Genomic DNA, 21563 nt, shown 5'->3' with positions numbered 1-21563 from the left:
TATTCTACAGGGAATCATGAAGGTTTAAAATAGCTATTTGTACTTTTCAAAACAGTGTTAAATGTCTTCTACAATGCATGGGAAACATAGTTCCAACACTATGTATCATTTTACTGACAGACATGTTTGTTGCTCCTCCTTCCCAAAAACATAAGCCAGGACTAATAGCTATTCCTGTGACATCAACTGAGCACACATGCTGTAGGATGTTCTGTATGTCAAATGTGTTGCTCTGATTGGTTAAAATAAATAAAGTGCTGATTGGCCAGTAGCCAGGCAAGAAGAATAAGGTAGGTGGGACAAGGAGGAGGAGAATTGTGGGAAGTAGAAGGCTGGGTGGAGACACTGCCAGCCGCTGCCATGACAAGCAACATGTAAAGACACCGGTAAGCCACAAGCCATGTGGCAAAGTATAGATTAATAGAAATGGGTTAATTTAAGATAGAAGAACTAGATAACAAGAAGCCTGCCATGGCCATACAGTTTGTAAACAATGTAAATTTCTGTGTGTTTACTTGGTTGGGTCTGAGCGTCTATGGGCCTGGCGGGTGAGAGAGATTTGTCCTGACTGTGGGCCAGACAAGAAAACTCCATCTACACACACATCTACTGGTAACTACACAATCCATAAACACACACCAGGGAACTATGGTGCATGCATACACACAAAGGAGAGTATATAAAAGATTTCCTGTTTCCTATAAGACACAAAGAAGAATAGAATCCTAGAAGAGGAGACTTAGCATGTGAGTCCTGGAAAACACTATGCTATGTGAAAGTCATCATGTAATACCTCATACTGTGTGGTTCACTTACATAAGATGTCCAAAATTGGTAAAGCTATAGAGATAAGAAATGGGACACTAGCTATCGAAGGCTGAGAGTTGGACTACAGACAGAGATGGAGCCATTATGGGTGACAGTTGAAAAGAATGGCAATCCCTTTGAGAATGATGACACTGTTCCAAACCGGGCTGTTATGGTTGTACACCTTCATGAATATAATGAAAAAAAACACTATTCATTTTAACTGAGTGACTTTTATTGTATATGAATTTTACTTCAGAAAAGCTCATTTTCACACAAAGCTTCAATTTGTCATAACTGCAGGGCAACTGATGTTTTGGCATCAGTTGGATCTGAATTCAAATCTCGCTGTGCAATATTAAACCCAAACTTACCAGAGAGATAAAGAAGGTCACCTCAGACTAATCAAGGGAACAATCCATCAAGAAATTACAATGCTGAACAAATATATACCAAACTCAATGACATCCAACTGCATAAAGTAAATGCTACTAGATTTTTAAAAAGTAACAGATCCACCCCAACAGATTAACAGTGCACAACTTCAATGCTCTGCATTCCTCCAATAGACAGATCATAAAACAAAAACAAAGAAATAGTAGAGCTAAACAACATCCCACATCAAGTGTGCCTTTCCATATGAACACTAGATACAGATTCTTCTCAGCAAACTATGGAACTCTTACTAAAACAGATCCCATATTGAGACACAAAACACAGTCTCAACAAATACAGACACACTGAAATGCCCCTTGTATTTGATCTGACCACAAATGGAATAAAGTTTGATCTCAACAACAATAGAAACTACAAAAACTTACATTTATGGAAACTGAACATACTATTTAATGATGAATAAATCACTGAACAAATAAAATACAAAAATTGCAAATCCACAGAACTGAATGAAAATGAAAACACAACAGACCACAATCTTTGTTATTAATTAAGGCAGTCCTAGGAGGGGAGATTTATAGCTCTAAGTGCCTACATCAAAAAATCAGAAAGAACCTAAAGAAACAATTTAATGATGTACCTTGAGGCCTTAAAACAGTATGAACAAACAATACCTCAAAGCAGCTGGCATGGAGAAATAACCAAGATTAATGCAGAAATTAATAAATTAGAAACAAAGCAAACAATACAAAGAATCAATAAAACTAACTGCTGGTTCTTTGAAAAGATTAAGATTGACAAACCTTTAGCCAAATAATGGAAAGAAAGGAGATCCAAATTAATAAAGCTAGAGTTGATTAAAAAAAGAGAGACAGTACAACAGAAATCAATGAAATCCAGAGGATTATAAAGACACATTATAAACCTATATTCCACCAAACTGGAAAACCTAAAGGAAATGAATTATTTATATTGCACATAGCCTAGCAGTATTAACCCTAAAAGACGTAATGAGAATGAGACAGCAATAACCTCATAACCAAATAAAAAGGGCAACACTGATAACCTGGTCCATATAAAACAAACACACAACTGTACATCATAGAAAACCATTAGTTCAGTGAGGAGGCAGCCTAAAGAACGGGGGGGGGGGGGTCCTTACCAGCTATTTACATGAGAGAGGGTAATTAGCTAGACTATACAACAAACTCAAACACTAAGAAAACAGCCAAATTTTAAAATGAGATATAAAACTAAACAGAGTTCTCAAAAGAAAAATATAAATGGCTAAGAAATATATATACATTAAATATACATGTATTTAATAATTATGCTTCTATTTAAATTTAATAAGCATGTTCATATATAGTATGTATACTATATAAAATCTCTAGTGTTACAAATTTATATGGCGTTATAAATTTATTTAGTGTAAATATATAGAAGGATATAGAGAGGGAGAGAGACGGTGCGCTCTAGTGTTCAATGACTTTAGCCATAAGGGAAACATAAAGTAAAACTACTTTGAAATTTTTTATTTCAGTCAAAAAAATTAAGGTCAATAAAACAAATGGAAATAAATGCGTGGATCTGGTGAAAGAAGAAAAGTTACCACTATCAGGAAGAGTACAAACTGGGAATCCCACCATGTAAATCAATATCGAGGTTCCTCAGAAATCTAAACCAAACTGTACCACTCCTAAACATACACCCAAAGAACTCTATAACTTCCTATAGAGATAATTGCTCACCCATGTTCACTACTGTTCCATTCACAATTGCCAGAAAATAGAAACAGCCTAGATGTCTATCAACTGATAAATGGGAGATGAAAATATGGTTCATATGTACAATGTAATATTATTCAGCTGTAAAAAATTAAAGTTATGAAACTTACAAGTAAATGAATAAAGCTGAAATTAGTCATTATGAGTGAGGTAAGCCAAACATAGAAAGAGAAACAACATGTGTTCTCTCTAATATGTGCCCTCACTTTAAATCTTTAGATGTAAAAAACAGTCATGGACGGGGTGGGAGTTGGGTATTCCAAGAAGAGAGGATGAACAGAACACAGATAATATAAAGGGGGGAGGAAGAATAATGGGAAGGAAAGGGTCAGTGGGGTGAGAAATGTGACAGGGGTAGAGAAAGGGATGGAGGGGTAAGTAGCAAATTTTCATAATGCTTAAAGTTCTGGTCCAGTCAGGGCTACATGGTGGGAACCTGTCTCAAAATAAAAGTATGAAAAGTGTGTATGGGTGGGGGAGAGATACGAAGCTGGGAGGAAAAAGTAGTAGGGGAGATATAGAGGGAAGAAAGTAAGGGATGGGTTTGAAAAACTTGATATGCACTGTCAAATTCCCAAACAATAATTCTGTTTCTTGTATTGGAAACAGATTTTTTTCATATAATATATTCTGATTATAGTTCCCCTTCCCCAAAATCCTCTGAGATCCTCCAAACCTCCCCTCACATCCATACCCACACCCTTTCTGTCTCTCCTTAAAAAAAAAAAAAAAAAAAAAAAGCATCTAAAGAATAATAAAATAAGTAAAACAAAACAAAAACAAACAAATCAGAATAGGACAAAATAAGTAAACAGAAAAAAAAGAGCCAAAGAAAAAGCACAAGAAACACACAGACGCAGAGACACACACATTTGCACACAAAGGAATCCCATAGGAAAAACACAAAAGTGGAAGCCATATCAAAGGACTTGTAAAAATATAATAAAATAATTTTTAAAATGAATAATGTCATGACTAAACATCAATTGTTAGAAATCTCTCTCTCTCTCTCTCTCTCTCTCTCTCTCTCTCTCTCTCTCTCGTGTGTGTGTGTGTGTGTGTGTGTGTGTGTGTGTGTGTGTTTTAATAAGCATTAGGGTGCCTTCTGTTTCCTCTTTTACCAGGATCCATCAATATGGGATACCTTTACACCAAAACCATAGAGGCGGCAGCCTGGGGGTAGCATGGAGAAAATCAGGGTAACAACCTCACACTCACAAATGAATATGCAAGATCTCTGTCATCTCCAATAAGAAGCTCCATCACAGGATGACAGGTCATGTCAGGCATACAGTGAAGCAGATTAGCAGAGGTCCTGTGAAAGGTGTCCCCATCAAGTATAGGAAGAGGAGAGAGGGAGGGGAAACAGTGAAGAAATAGTTATCTTCCTGAGATCTCAGCACTGATCAGGGATCACTGAGGAAGATCCTAACACTAAGAAACACTGAGGCTTCTGAAGGTTGACAGTCTCTCCCACATGCACGTCACTAAGCCTACACCACTTGGGGCAATCTGGAAGTGTACAGCTGTAATATTTTCTATAAGCCTGGGGCAACTAAAAAAGAAAATCAGGTACTATGGGCTAGAGAGGTAGCTCCGTGGTTAAAAGCACATACTATAAAGAGTCTCTATGTTCAGTTCCCAGCACCCACATCAAAAGGCTCAAAGATGCTGGCCAACAACAGCTCCAGGGAAAATCCAAAGCCTCTGTGGACACCTGCATGCACATAGCCATTCACAGACAAATCACATTATTAAAAACAGGGGAAAAAATCTTTCCAAATCAACATATAAAGTTAAATCTGGGTGTTGGCAAGTTTTTCTATAATGAGTTACATAATACATTTTCAACTCATATTCCATATGAGCACTGCTAACAATTCCTCAGCACTTCCTTTTTAACACAAAACATTCATCATTAGCATACAATTGGATGGGTGTGTCTATGTTGCAGGAACACTTTATTTGGAAGCAATAACAGGAGATTACATTCTTTTTCAGTTTGTCTAATTTCAGTTATTTCCAAGACCAGTGCACTCAGCTAGCTGGATGTGTGACCATTCAGTTTGGACAGCTACTTTGAACTTCCTACATTAGCCATCACAATCAAAGCTGGAGAGCCTGGATATCTAGCACATTCACCTGATTCATCCGACAGTACCAGCTGCACTCTCCAGGAAATGTCTACAATATTACTTGGCAGAAGCACCTATGTCAGGTGAAATACAGTGGTTGTAAAAGTTCATTTCATTTTTGCGTTTTTATACTTCCTTTTATGTCACAGGATTTCACCTGCTAAAACATTTGCGGAGGTAAAGCTAATAAGGCCAGAAAAATCTAGGAGGGAGCAATAGGATGTTGTCTGAATTATCCTAGGCTGGCTCTGGTTTATACTTTATAAAAGGGAAATAATGGAGATTTGGATGTTTCCTTTGACTCTATGTGTGGTTGATACATTGTGCACCCCAATAAACTTATCTGGGGGTCAGAGAACAGAACAGCCACTATATTAAACACAGAGGTTAAACAATGGTAGCATACTCCTTTAATCCTAGCATTCTGGAGGCAGAGATCCATTTGGATCTCTGTGATTACAAGGTCACTGAGCCAGGCATGGTGGCACACACCTTTAATCCCAGGAAGTGATGGCAGGAAGCAGAAAGGTATATAAGGGGTGAGGACCAGGAACTAGGGGCCTTTCTAAGCTTTTAGCTTTTAGCAGCAGTTCAGCTGAGATCCAATTGGATGAGGATTCAGGGGCTTCCAGTCTGAGGAAACAGGATTGGCTGAGAAGTTGGCAAGGTGATATTAGCTGTGGCTTATCCTGTTTCTCTGATCTTTCAGTGTTCACCCCAATAGGCACTGAGTTTTTTTATTAATAAGACCATTTAAGATTTGTGCTGCATCTATTCATTATAATTTCAAGGGTGGGGAATGAGGCAAAATTAGACAGCAACTTCACACAGCAATAAGAAACAGGCACACCTCTGCACTAACTCTAGTTTTGACCCTCATAAAAATAGCCACAGAGGAAGAGAAAGGCACCTACGATTTTAAAAAAAAAAAAAAAAAACTCTTTAGCACAATGACTCCTCCCTGAAGAATGCCCGGAGCTTACTTAAGTCCAGAGATCTTCTAGGTCTCCCAATGGCACATTCCCATACTACAAGAAAATAATTACAAGTTTCTGTGGCAAAGAAAAATAAATGGTAAAGCTCTCCTTGTATTTTCTCTTGAAGCTGATCCTCAGTGAACTCTAACCAAATCATCAATAATGTCCACTATTAGTATGGCCACAGGAGATTCAAGACCTAGTAATACAGAACAACAACAACAAAAACAAAAAGAAGGAGGAGAAGCAGCAGCAGCAGGAGCAGCAACAGCAACATCCAGTTACAGGTTACAGGGATCAGCCATGTTTTCCAAATCAGTAGTACCAAGGCACTTATACGTCTGAAAAGCTGACAGACCACACAAAAGAGTGTTAAGAGAAGGTAGCAGTCTAAATCATTCAAGCAGCAGCTCAGGCGAAAGAAATTGCTGGGCTTATAATACACACAGTTGAACCAGCAACTCCATTCTAAACACTTAGCTTACAGAAATATTTGGAGGATGTGTTAAAGTTTAACTATAAAGATTAAAACAGCAGCACTGAATATGTCAGAAAAAATTTTTAAAAACCAAAATATCCATCTCTCATGGACTGATGAAAGGACAATACAGATAGATATGCAACAGCAAAGCTCACATAGCCATTAAAACATGTATACAGATATACAAAGGCATGTACAGTAAGCATCATAAAATTATACACAGTATATTGAATTACTTCTAAATAATGGCATTATGGCTTACTTTCTGTTTCTAAGTTTTTAATTTGTATTTCTGATTTTTATATAACAACCATGTGCTACACAATAAAAGAACATTTAAAACTCAATATGTATATTCTAAAAAGTAGAAAATTATTGAAGTAGTAAGATAATATGAACGAGGACTTTCATGGGTGATCCAAGCTGTCTCGTAAATAGATGGTAAAATTTTGTACTAAGCTTATCTTCCTATTAAAATCAGGAGCAGAGATAAAGAAGAGAATACACACCTAAACTAGCTCATAGTTCACAAACATGGTAACAAACATGTAGTATCAATTATGATGCTGACATATGATGGAATACCTTGGGGCACACTGGGAGGAACACAAAACTAAGAAGCCAGAAAATTTCACACACAAAAAAACAGAAATCACTCAAATTGGCAATGCCTAATGTTCACTGTCAACTCAACTGGATTATAATCACTGAGGAGACATATTTGGGTATATCTATGAGAAGTGTCTCTGTGTATCTATGAATTCAGAGAAGATTAAGCAAGAAGATCCACCCTGAGAGCTGAATGAATAAAAATTAAAAATGATAAATTGATGAATAAATATTTTACACACACACACACACACACACACACACACACACACACACACACACACATATATGAAGAGGGAATACCAGCATTCTTCTTTCTCCCCCATCCTGGTCTGCCAAGATGTGCAGTCCCAGACATGCACTGCCTTCAATTCCAGCATGCCTTCAATGCCATGATAGAAAATACCTTTGCAAACCATGACCCAAAATAATCCTTCTTGTCTCAAGTTGCAAGGGAAAACAAACAAAAAGTAATTCGAAGTCCTCCACATTAACGTCATTAACTAGAAAATGTCTCACTAACAGTAGACAGTGTGATGGCATTCTTAAACTAGTACAAATCCCCTAAATTTCCAAAGCAATTTACACTCCTGCTCCAGGATCTCTGACCACTCCAAATGGTAAGTTCCTGTAATGCCCCTTTGTTTAAGGCCCTGAGCTTGGGCTAGTGTCCTGAGGTTAAAACCATGTTTATTGTTGCACCCTTGGAGCTTTATCATCTTGTAGCTCTTTATACATGGTAGGCATACAAATTTAATTAACTGAATTGACATGACTGGATTAATGTAAAGTTAGACTCTTGGTTGGCCAGATGAGTATCTGAATTGTTCTACTTTGTAGCTCTTCTGAATAATGCTGTTGTAAATGCTTTTGCATGAACACATTTTCACTTACCTTGAATACTTTCCCAGAAATGGGATCTCTGGGTCACATAATGAGTAACTCAATGATTAAATTTTGAAGAAATCAGGATTGGAGAGATGGCACAGCAGTTAAAAGAACTTGCTGCACTTGCAGAGGACCCAAGTTCAATTCCCAGAACCCACATGGTGACTTACAGCTATCTGTAACTCCAGTTCCAAGGCAGCTGAACCCCCTCTGGCCTTTGAGGTCACTAGGTATGTACATGGTAGACATATAGGCAAAACACACATACATAAAAAATAAATAAACCTCAAAAGGTAAAAATAAACTTTGAAGAAAGTGGAGTTGTAGGTATCTTGCCTGACCTCAGGCTGTCTTCACTGTACCTTAGAATCAACTACTCATAATACTGCTCTACACCTGGTAGCTACTAATTCCAACCAACCCCAAGTGTACTGAAATTGTATGCAGCTAAAATGGTCTCCCCAGCTCTCAACAATTCTGCAATCATTTTTATTTCTAAGCTGGCAGCCATTATTAGCAAATATTTTTGACATACCAGCACATATGTGCTGTGGATATCACTCTGTATTAATAATGTTGATTGGCCAGTAGCCAGGCAGGAAGTAAAGGCAGGACAAGCAGAGAAGAGAATTCTGGGAAGTGGAAGGCTGAGGCAGAGAGACACTGCAAGCGGCCACCAGGACAAGGAAGATGTAAGGTACCATTAAGCCAGGAGCCATGTGGCAAAGTATAAATTAAAAGAAATGGACTAAATATAAGAGTAAGAGCTAGACAATGGTAGGCCTGAGCTAATGGCCAAGCAGTTTAAATAATATAAGCATCTGTGTGTTCATTTTATAAGTGGGTTGTCGGACCAACAGGGCTTGGTGGGGAGGCTAGAGAGGTCTCCAGCTACACATATGTATATACCTTTATAAACTGCCTACACAAACTTTGAAAAAGAAAAAAGTAGTCAAAATTTGAGCATTTGAAACTACTGTCCTTAGTAAAATTCAAAATATCTTCACATGGTCAATAATATTTGGCTCTCTGGCTAATGCAAATATATTTTAAGAGTATAACACTCCAAATCTCAGTATAAAATACTCTATATAATATATTCTTCCAGTAAGCACCTGAAAGTAAGCCCAACACTGGAAATCACTAGGAAAACACATATCAAGACCACATGAGGTTTCACTTCACATTTAATAGAATATTCCTAATAAAAAAAAAGACATATAGTGATAAATGCTAAAAATGAAGACATAAGCTGGGTATAGTGATATCTGAGATAGGCAGAGACAGGTGTATCTCTGAGTTTGAAGCCAACCTGGCCTACAAAGGGAGTTCCAGGACAGCCAGAGCCATACAGAGAAACCCTGTAAAAGGTTTATTACCCTTCAAAAAGGTAAATTACGTATCAATAAGCTTTTGTTTGTTTGGGTTCAGTTTTTGATATTTCAAGCAGGGGTTTTCTGTGTACAACCTGCTGTCCTAGAACTCACTCTGTAGACCAGCCTGGCTTTAAACTCACAGAGATCCTCTACCTCCCAAGTCCTGGGATTAAAGGCATGCACCACCACCAGCCACCACCATCCAGCTAATAAAGTTTTTTTTAAATACATGGTTGTCAAAAAAAAAAAAAAGCTTTCAAAGATTCAAAAACAATAAAAGTAGACAAATAGTTTGTCTATAGTTGCACCTAAAGATAAAGGAAGAGACAATAAATTTCACAAAACTAAGTTTAACAGTACTTCGGAGAGGTAATAAGAATTTATATCTGAGATACGCAGAGCTAATAAGATGAATGACTGAGATATAAATGCACACACACACACACACAAACACACACACACACACACACACACACACAAAACTCTACAGGTTTAACTTGTATACATCATCTGCAGTGGCTGCCATATTCTAACAAAAGAGAGATGGCATCACAACCAGTCTTTATTGGGACAAGTCCCCAATACTTCCTCGGGATACCTGATGTCCCATACCTTAAGTTATGCTGATCTAGAAGTTGTGGTTCTCCTGCCTGGAGCCACAGCAAAAATTCCATGAACTAGAAGCTCAGATTCCCACTGGCCACTTGAAGCTTCTGGTGCCCTTCGGCTAACAGCTAAGAAAGGAGTAACAGTGTCAAGAGCATTACTGATCCAGATTACCATAGGGAAATTTGATTGTTTTTCCTCAATGAAAGTAAAAAAGGTTATGTCTGAGGTACAGGAGATCCTTTAGTGTGTCTTACTGCTACCATGTCCTGGGATTTAATTCAATGGGAAACTGCAATAACCCAATTCAGGCAGGATGACAAAGGGCCCAGACCTCCAGGAATGACAGTATGGGTCACTCTTCCAGCAAAAGAGCCAAGACTTACTGAGGTGCTTGCTAGGGATGGAGAAAATATAGAATGAGTTGCAGGGGGAAAATATTTAGTTATAAATACTAGCGATGGCCATGTGACCAGCTGCAGAAACAAAGGTTTTAACTGACATGAATGTTTGTCACTTTTTGTTAATAAAGTATCTGTGCAGATATTTGTGTTTTCTTTCTTCAATTTCTTTATCATTTAATATAGCGTCAATTGAGATAGTATCAGTAGTTACCATATTTAAGTCATGAGATAGTACAAGAATGTCCCTCAAGGAACACGGCCACCTGTTCTAAAATATATAATGGGTTTGTGGTTATACATGGGTTAGTTATATCACGTTAGGCATATTATGACCTGGCTATTGTTTTCATTTAGAAATTAAGCACAACATAAAGAGATATGATTCTGTGTCAAGTTGACAAAAGGTGGACTTGTGATGGGGATTGTTAGCTGTCAACCTGACTACATCTGGAACTAACAACCCAAGCAGCTGGGCACACCTGGGAGGAAATCATTTGAGAGCCTAAGACTCACCCTAAATCTGAACCACACCTTCTGGTGACAGCCTATGTAAAAGACATGGGAGGAGCTTTTGCTTTTTGCCTGTTGCCCTCATTCTCACTGGCATGTTACTATATCCTACAGCTAGACATTCTGTCGCCAATGTTAGAGCCTACTTTGTCAAGATTCCAACTTATATTTAAGACAGCTGGTCTCAGACTTTCTCTCAGGAGACAGCCATTATTGGACTAGCTGGACAACAGTCTGTTAACCACTCTAATACACACACACACACACACACACACACACACACACACACACACACATTCATTATATCAATTCTGGTCCTCTAGAGAACCCTGGTTAATACACCTGACTACAATGGGAAACATATGTTCATCTGATATAACTACAGACAAATAAACCACCAATCCAGAGAAATATGAATGTTTAATTTCTCTTTTAAGATAAAGACAACATAAATAAAACTTTTCCTCATATTCTATAGGCAAGCCTATGCACAAACCATTTAGAAACTGTTCTCGACAACAATTTGAACTTCAGAAACTTCATTACTGAACACACAAGACACTAAGGAACTCACACAAAAGAAAAGAAATCAACATTTCATCTCTGGAACTTTAGTCCTAACCTCAGCTCTTCAAAACCCTTTGGAGAGTCTACTTGACACATGAGATACTGCTGCCACTTATTTTTCTACAAAGTCATAATGTAGCTACAGTACATGACACACAAATGAAAGAAAAGGAAATATACTCAGTTCAGAGTACAAATACAACACAAATGAAGCAGGTCAATGACATCGGTGCATCAGACTGTAGCTCTATCATTACAGATCAAAGTCATATGACCCCATCAACTGTTTAAGCAAATAAATTCCTCAAATGACAATTTACATAAGTAGAGGCCCAGTGCTATGGCCTTGAAACAAAAGGGATAGTGCCCCAGAGGACATCTTACTGCTGCTTGATTTAGACCTAAGGCATAATGCATTCCATTACGCTACTGTGAGATTCTTAGGGGAAACGTCCACAAAGAAAAAACATAAAGCTCTGTATAGATAGCATTGAAGTAACCTAAATCACAAGGAGCTAGTGCACACACAAAATCAAAATACAAAACTGTTTAGAATGATACCCAGTGAAGAAAGAAGCCATTTTCTGTTGGCTAAGGGAAGTCTCTCAAAAGTAAGAACCAACAACTTTTACAGGAAGTGAATACTGAACTCTCTCCAGCCTTCTTTCAGGAAGAGGCACTCTGTAAATGCTTGTACAATGAAAAGGCTTACTAATGCCTTGTCATTTTAATTCCAAACATTTCTTAAGCAAGTTAACTTCCTTCCAATAATTACAATGACTGTGATCTTAATCATAGAAGCAAGGTTAAGTATAATCTGGGGTCACTAGTGTTTGTATGAATGAGTTTCTTGGTCCTATTTTCTACTTAGGGAGATAAAAGGTAAAATACCTGTTCTTTTAGACATTCATATAGCAGAGAAGAGAAATGAGTTTAGCTACATCTGAGACGGCATTTGTGTGAAAAGCATGATTGCATGTCATTTGAAGCCAGATAAAAAAGGTTTTGAAATAGGCTTGCTAATTTCTTGGAAGGTACCAAAATAATGCTTTCAATCACATCTCAAAATCCAAAGTCTTTCAAACAATTAACATCACTTTCTGTGCTGCCCTCCTTCATTGATGGCATTTCTATGTCTTCATTTAGCCCCCAAAGGAAAATCTACTCCTTGTATGAGCTTAAACCAATAGATTTCATTCACTGGAACAGCAGAAGGGTACAGTTAGCATCATTTTAGCCACATCATTATTTCTAGCTCGGTGGCATTTATTCAGAGAAGCACAAGTCCAAATCCTCTGATGCTAACTGGCATCATTAAAACTCTTCCGCCTGGTGGTGGTGGCGCACACCTTTAATCCCAGCACTTGGGAGGCAGAGCCAGGTAGAGCTCTGTGAGTTCGAGGCCAACCTGGTCTACAGCGTGAAATCCAGGAAAGGCACAAAGCTACACAGAGAAACACTGTCTCGGGAAAAAAGAAAAAAAAAGTTTAAAAAAACAAAACCCTCCCAGTATCCAGCCTGTTTGATCTTTTAAAGTATGCTCTCGATGTATGACTGAGAGCTGGAAATTCCCCGCTGGAGCCCTGCACAGGCTACTATTGTCAGCTAATAATCCTCAAATCATGATTCCAACTCAAGTAAGAAAATTCTTCATAAAACTTCTATAAACACAAAATACACTTAAAAATGGATTAAAAGAACACATAGAGCAGAGGGAGATCCTAAATGTCATAACTTCTAAGGGTAAGATATTCAAAAGATCCTCACAAATCTGAGAAAGGTACAGGGCAAATGGCAGGGGACTAGGAATCCAAGAGTGAAAGCAAAATCAGGAAGTGATAAAACACCAAGACTTCAATGTTAAATTTCCCTACTGTAGATTTCGATATAGAACTCAACTTTCCATAATCTCCAAATGTTTTCTTTAAAAAGTAAAAACAACCAATTAAAAAGTAGTGGGAAGCTAAACTGGTCTATTTCAAAAGAAACACATTATTTTTATTTCCCTGCACTTGCCACACATAGCTTGTGAGTACTGAATAGTAACCATTATATAAGTATAACACATCCAGTTAAAATTTTGTTTCAAAAATAAGAAACTATATTTAAAAACCTACTTAAAGAAAAGCAGAGTAAATGTTATAATATCCACAAATGTCTAATAAAAGGCCAGTTCCTGCTGTCCTTTTAAAGTTAAAAATAAAACCAAACTACAACTTTCAACTGCAAAGAGTCATTGTGTAGAATATAAAAAGCACAGCATGGAAATAGATTCAACAAATGTACAAAAAGAGTTTTCATGCCCAGAAAGAACTGAAGGCATCAAAAAATAGGCCCCAAACTACAAATAACAGAGGGCAGTTCAAAAAGACCAGCAAATCCACTCTCAAATGCATAGCAAATTAAACTTAATCAACTCCTCTGCAAGGTTACATGGGCAATCCACCTTTAAAAGTCTCCACAAACAAAACCAAAGAACAACAAAGAGGTTCCAGATGCAATAAATACAGAATCCACAGTAGGCGACAGAAGCCTTACTGTACACAGCTGAGAAAACCTGCCATGGAACAATGGATCACATTTCCATACTAAATTATATTTACCACGCTGAAAATGCTTAGACAAAATGCAGGATTTCTATTGGGCATTTGTATATCACACTAACTCCCTAAAACCTTCCAGACCTGCTGGGCCCCATTGAAAATTGTTCCTACCCCATGGTGTTGTAAAGGAGACCCTAGACAAAGGGATGTTGGGAGAGGACAAGGACGACTACCTTCAACCAGGATTTCAGAAAATAAATAAGTAAAAGAGGATAAAATAGCCAAAACATAACCTTGGCACAGGGTATCTCAGGGGAAATCACTGCTGTGACAAATGGCCTGAAATGAACTCTTGCAGCGGTCAAGAATCCCCAGGAAAGGCCCCTCCTCTCCTTATCTACTGCTCAATTGTACAATACTCTTCTTTGAAAATATAACACCCCGATGGCACTGGGCAAGATGAAAGAGTTTTCCTCAGTGATTCTGAAACGCCTATTAATTTTTGCCACAACAGACTCACAGCTGACTAAGAATACACAGGGCTAGCATGCCCATCTTAAGACCTTAAGAGAGGAAGCGTTCAGAGTGAATGAGACCTCTTTCTGAGCACAGTGCACTGACTTTATTTCTGCACACACTGTTTTTCATCTAACCCTGGGCAGCCTGTTCATACTGGAGTTATTTTCACCCTTAAAGCTTTAGATGCAATAAGAGTTGACTGTCTAACCTTCCCAAGGCTTTTGTGCACTCTATGATTGAAAGAGAAAACCTCAAACTGTTCTAAAGCCCCTCAAACTTTATCACAGTTGGTAAAGCAACATAACAGAAGGAAGAGAACAAATCCTAGGAAACTAAAGAACATGCAGACATCCATATTGTCATGCACTTCATAGTAAATTGGTGGCTTAGAATTTCTAAAGTGTTCAGTAAATATCAGCTACATTACAAGATTGTTTCTTCACCCAAAAAGAAATCCTATTATTCCTATATCACAAAAGGACAAATTTTGTACTAGGCATCCAAGAAATATTAGCAAAGAGAATATTATCCTAAAAGAAATATGTGAAGTGAAAATCAATGCATTTACAGTCTTAAAGAAGGAATAAGTATCTGCTTTCTAATTCCAAATGACATTAGCATCTTTCTGGTCAGCTGAGATTTCTAGAAGTTTCACTATGTTTTTGTTTAGCCAATTAAAACCACAAAATTCTTAATGGAAACACAATCATTACTCTAACACACTTGCCATTTGAACAGACTCCATCCTTTTAGAAACCTGTCCTTGGTAGACATGCAAATGAGTAAGCAGCAGTAATTTTTAAGATGAACCTGACTCCACTGAGGACAAACAAAGTTCATCATCTTGACTTTCAAAACCAAAGACTTAATTACCTACTGAGCTTAAGGGAGAAAAGAAGCAAGGTTTGAAAAGCTCTTGAATTCAATTTTAAATGGTTTTCTAGGTGATGTATTTTCTCAAAGCCAGGGTTATTCAGTTTGTGCTTTTATCTTTATTGATTTATTCCATTGTTTCAGGCCATCTTTCTAAACTCCTAATGATATCTGATAGCCAAAGACCTAAAGAATAATAGACAAATCATGACCAAATGCTTCTGGGAAAGATTGGTAACTATGTTGAATATGTCTATTCATGAACCTAATGATTACACCAGTGTTTCATACACATTATCAGTTTTTAAAAAAGATTAAATGGTCTCAGGGAATGAATGCTGACTTCTGAGAGTAGTGCACCAAGCCCCACTGCCCAAAAAAGCTAGCCCCAACTTAGTAAATATTAAATATGGTCTAGAAAGAGGTGCTAAATTAAGTAAATGTCATGACTTTAGCATACATCACAGGACAGAACAGTACATAAAGTGTAGAAAGCCTTTTTTTTTTTTTTAAACCAAAACTAGCAATAACAGAGTTTCAACAAACAAAACACCTCAGGACACTTGCAGTATTTATGAAGAAAACTTGGTATGTAATATACTTATCTCTACAAAGCATCAATAAAATGACTTACTCTAGATAAGAAATACACAGAAAATCAAACATAAAAAATAAGCATTTTGTCACCAAAATAAATAAATTAATTAATGATTTATTAATTCCCATCTTGTTACTGAATGTAATTTGAGGAGACCAACAGCTAGTGTTAGACTATCACATACCAGATTCTTATATCACTTGTAAATAAGGTTTCTTTTTTTTTTCTTTCTTTCTTTCTTTTTTTTTTTTTTGAGGGGGTGGTTGTTCTAAATATGGTTTCTCTGTGTAGCCCTGTAGTCCTGGAACTCACTCTGTATACCAGATTGGCCACAAATTCAGAGATCTACCTGACTCTGCCTCCCAAGTCCTGGATTAAAGGCGTGCAGTACCACACCTGGCTTCAGGTGAGGGTGTTTTAAAGGAAAGTTTTGATTTAAAAATAGGTATGAGATTTAAGACTGCATAATGTTAACAGGAGGGTGACCAAATGAGAAAGAAAAACTCCTTTATCCTAGCAAAGAAGTAAGAGATGAGCTTTATGAAATAAAATACCTAAACACGATGACTCTGGTCCTCTAGGACAGTGGTTCTCAATCCGTGGGTCGTAACCCCTTTGTGTGTGTGGGGGGGGGGGTGTCGCATATCAGATATTTATACTATGTTCCATAACAGTAATAAATTACAGTTATGAAGTAGCAATGAAATAATTTTAGGGTTGGGGGTCACCACACCACGAGGAACTGTATTAGAATGCTGTAGCATTGGGAAGATTGAGAACCTTAAGAGAAAGGAAGGTTGAGAACCAGTACTCAAGAAAGAACCCTGGAAAAGCAAGCAAAGACAGTATCATACTGGACTCAAATTTATTTTTATAAGAAATGGTTTGAGTCAGAGAATAGATTTAGGGTTAAGTATTCAGCAATCCCAAATGGTCTCCTCTAAGTATACAATGAAGGAAATACAGCTTTAGTGATGAGGAAGAAGATACATGCTGGCAAAAGAAATCAGCAGATCATTATTATACATTATGTGGGGTCAAGGAAATAGAAAAGAACTATAAAGAACCTGCTTGACAAACTCTACCTAACTAGGTGCTATAATGATATTTTATTTGTATTGAAATGTGATTTTATTTGTATGTTAATAAAGTTGCCTTGAGGTCAGAGCAAGCCAGAGCAGAAGCTGGGCGGTAGTGGTGCATGCCTTTAATCCCAGCACTTGGGAGGCAGAGCTAGGTAGATCTCTGTGTGTTCAAGGACACAGACAGCATGGCAGACACACGCCTTTAATCTCAATACCAACCATAGAAGACCTGGAGGTCGGTACAAACAGGCAGTGACGAGGAGGTCATGTGGCTGGGTTTACAACCAATGAGAAAACATAACAGAAAATCTATAAAAAAGACAGGACACATAGAGGTAGCTCTCTTGCGGAGAGGACAGCAGGAGCAGTGAGGGGTAAGGTTTCCCGCTCTTGCTCTGACCTCGTGGTTTTTAACTCTGCAATTGGTTCTGTGTTTCTTATTTAACAAGCCGGTTACATCTACAAGGTGCCAACTAATCAGGGGCAAGCCAAACATCTAGAAAGCACCAATGTGGATAAATATTAGGCTAGTGTAGTGGGTAGCTGTTCCAGCTTTGACCTGGAAGTACCACTCCCATTGAGTAGTACTTCTGGTAACTGTCACGCCGACAGGAGCCCTTAAGACCTGAGATCTGGATGTGCCTGCGCTCTTGGTTCCTGGATCCTGAACGCTGGAGATAGACCTAGCTGAGTTCTCCAGAGAACACCGCTGCACTGCAATACACCTTTCCCAGACCCTGTAACCTATCCCTTTATTTGTAAGTTACCCCACAAAATACACCTCCCTTTTAACTACATAGAGTTGCCTTAATAATTCAACCAATAGGCTAGGGTCTTCCTGTACACATTCTTTTATTTTCATTGAACTGTAAATATGACTGAGTGAATTAACCAAAGGACATACTCAGGTAGCTCTTGGTACTTACCAAGTACATTTTCACGACTGCCTAAAAAGAAAGATGTTTTCTACCACACCAGACAATGTTTTTCCTACCTTCAGTGATAACCATAGTTAGTAATGATATCTTAGATAAATGGGTTGAGAAAATTCCTTGCCAAACTCAGAGCATTTCCTAAAAGTTAAGCATTGTAAGCTTGAGCCTTCCACTAACAGCAGAGGATGGGGCAGAGGTTGTAATCATAAAATACGAAGACTAAATTACTATTTTGTTAAAGGAAAGTTAATTGGGATAAAAATCTAAGGGATTTATTTCAAAAAGGCAAAAATGGTCTTTGGGGGTGATGGAAGTAAATAATGCATTGTTTTCACAATGCTGTTGTTAAAAATTTGTTTAAAAATAAGATCTAGCTATTTATATTGGGAAAGTGACATAACTGTTGTTTTTTTTAAAGTGCCTTCCAATGACAGATGACTGACTGAAGCAACAGAAAACAGAAGTTCATAATTCTGTGAGCAGTTACCTGCTGTATCAATTTTGTGAGGGTCTAAAAACTTTCCAACTACAGGGTGGCAAATCTAAAAGAATTATCCTAAGAAAGCATCTTTGCTGAACAGGGACTATAATTACTGTCTGGAAAAGGAAGCATTCATACAGCACAGACTATTCTCAAACTGAGATTCTGAGTAAATGTTGAATTTCTCTCTGCCATCTATTTTCTTGCTCAAACCTATACTGAAATAGTTGAATAGTCATAGAAAGTGTTTAACACAAAGACATGAACATAACAATACTCAATTTTGTTGTTGTTTATCTTATTGTAACATTTTTCATCATCATCATCATTACCAACCATGATTAGCTGCTATGGATATCACTCTGTATAAATAAAGTGCTGATTGGCCAGTAGCCAGGCAGGAAGGATAGGGTAGGCGGGACAAGGAAGAGGAGAAGGCTGGGAACAGGAAGGCTGGGAGGAGACACTGCCAGCCGCTGCCATGAGAAGCAACATGTAAAGACACCGGTAAGCCACAAGCCACGTGGCAAAGTATAGACTAACAGAAATGGGCTAAATATAATAGTATAGCTAGACAATGGTAGGCCTGAGCTAATGGCCAAGCAGTTTAACTAATATAAATGTCTGTATGATTATTTTATACATGGTTTGTGGGACCGCAGGGGCTTGGTGGAACCTGGGGAGAAGCTCTCCAACTACAATTAGCTACAACCTTAAGAGCCTTCTTATTCCCTTAAAAACTGTAGTATGCACACGTACTATGTGAAAACACTGCTCAAAGCAATGGGTGATTTTTGACATGACTATTGTAGTTTTTCAAAATGGTAAAAATTCTCTTTGATATACTGTCACTCCAGGAACAGTCTGGTTTTCAAGCAATAATTTGCAAGTTTGTTCTGCTATGCACCCATCTGCCAAATCTAATCATTAGGAAGGGAAGATTCCTTTTCCAGCCTTCAAACCAATCATTATTTATTCAGACAACACAAGTGCCACTGACACATGGCTACTTCTTTGCCTTAACTGATTCTAAGGGTCTTTAATAAAAAAATTAAGAAGTAAACACATACAACAGCTCCATAAACAGCTTCTCTACTTAACAAAGTAAGTAAGACCAAAGAAAAGCCAAAAACAGGGTCTCTGTAGAGTGTCGAACTGATGAATCAAAATCCCTTGGGGCAGGGGGTTGTGCAAAGCAATCATGTTCTACCCACTCCAATCCCCCACAAGAAAAATCTCAGAATACTGAAATTTTCACTTCCACCCTCATAAAATAGCTTAACAGTTATACAAAACCATTCAGAAATGCCTACCTCAGCCTGGCAGAGTGCATGAAGACCTTGTAACACCAAGGCAGCTGGGGTAGCTTGATCAGGCTTGGTGCATTCATTCAACACCTGAGAAATGGCTGCCAACATGTCTGCACCATGCTGATAGGGCCTACAAGAAATGACAGTTTCAAATCAAAATTAGAGCCAAAGAACTATTATTATTCCCAGATCTTTTGATTATAATAAAAATATTAAAGCTTTTTTTAACCTACCTAAGATTCACCCTCAAATACTAACAACATATGTTCTTCAAATTCTTGATATTATGATTATTTCTGCTGTAATTTAATGTGTTCATCTTTACACAGTAGTAAAAACAAGAAGACACTTCTGTAAGTTCACACACACACACACACACACACACACACACACACACACAGAGAGAGAGAGAGAGAGAGAGAGAGAGAGAGAGAGAGAGAGAGAGAGAGAGTCCACGTGCACACATGCAGGGACACACTGTGTAGGTGGGGACTGTTTCCCCTGCAGGTTTACTTGCCTATGAAGGCACACATGGAGGCCAAAGGTAACTTTGGTATCTTCCCTCAGTCACTCTCTGCCTTATTTTTTCAAACGAGGTCTATCACTGGACCTGGAGCTCAATTTTTCAGCTGGGTAATCAGAAAAATCCCAGGGATCTAACTGTCTCCACTCCTCTACCACTGGGTTAGACACATGCACCACCATGCTCAGCTTTTATATGGCACTGGGAAATAATGTTCAGGTCCTCACGCTTGCACAGTAACATGTGATGCATGGTAGTGATACTAAAAAAGGCGATCATGTTTACCATCACCATGATGATAAAGATACTAATACAAATGATAACTGACTATGCACCTACCCCATACCAGGCACTGCATCCACCTATGTCCTCTGCCCTTCCTCTCCTACCTCTTCATATATATTATGCCACCCAGAATACCTTTAACCTAACAATCATTCAAGTCTATTCTCTGAAAGCCTCAAGGACATAATACTTTTCTCTAACTAACAAATCAATAAAATGAAAATGCTGGACAAGAATCTTCTGTCTCATTGTCCCACAAAAGGAAATGATTTTCCATATTCTTTTGAGAGTGCAAAAGGAAAGAACATGAGTAAGTTGTCAAGACAGATCTGGTCTGATATCCAACCTTTCCTGCACCTCAACCTTCTGTGTAAAATAAGAATGTCAGCTAAGAACTACTTGTCTCTGAAATCTGCTGTATGCCAACATTTTAATAAAATCCAGACACATAGGTCTTGAATTACATAAGTGTAGCTTTTTGGTTGCTTTAGATTGCTATTGTTTTTATGTTGCAGATAAAATCACAAAAGAGACAGAACTGTTCAAGCTTAGATTCTTACACACTCCGACTCAAGATTTCACTGGAAATAGGAATCATCCACGTAATCAACAATGGTGTCAACCTACTACACACCTTCAGGATGCATCATTTATACTGGGGTCCTGGACAGAAGTGAGAGTATATTCACAGGAATTCTACTATGCTGCAGTCTAGCACATGTGAAGCTGCTGAACTAGAAATGATGTCAAGTGCACCCAATCTAGTTCCTCTACAGTTTTACCTCACCCCATTCAAGGGAGGAAAAAAGAAAGAGCTTAAGCAAGGGGAGCTTTGCTCCTGTTGTTTCGTTCTTAGCCCTTTGATTTA

The 21563-nt window shown here is 38.0% G+C and overlaps 1 protein-coding gene across 1 annotated transcript in view; it reads right to left on the bottom strand.

Annotated features, from left to right (window-relative positions):
- Focad (focadhesin) overlaps window positions 1–21563 on the bottom strand; it is a 286698-nt gene that overhangs the window by 135858 nt on the left and 129277 nt on the right. The window contains exon 17 of the mRNA XM_036178561.1: window positions 19891–20017. Coding sequence (XP_036034454.1) covers window positions 19891–20017 — 127 coding nt within the window. The remainder of the gene's footprint in view (window positions 1–19890; window positions 20018–21563) is intronic.

Source organism: Onychomys torridus, chromosome 2 (assembly GCF_903995425.1).
Source record: "Onychomys torridus chromosome 2, mOncTor1.1, whole genome shotgun sequence".
Classification (NCBI taxonomy): Eukaryota; Metazoa; Chordata; class Mammalia; order Rodentia; family Cricetidae; genus Onychomys; species Onychomys torridus.
This window is presented reverse-complemented; position numbering and strand designations above follow the sequence as displayed.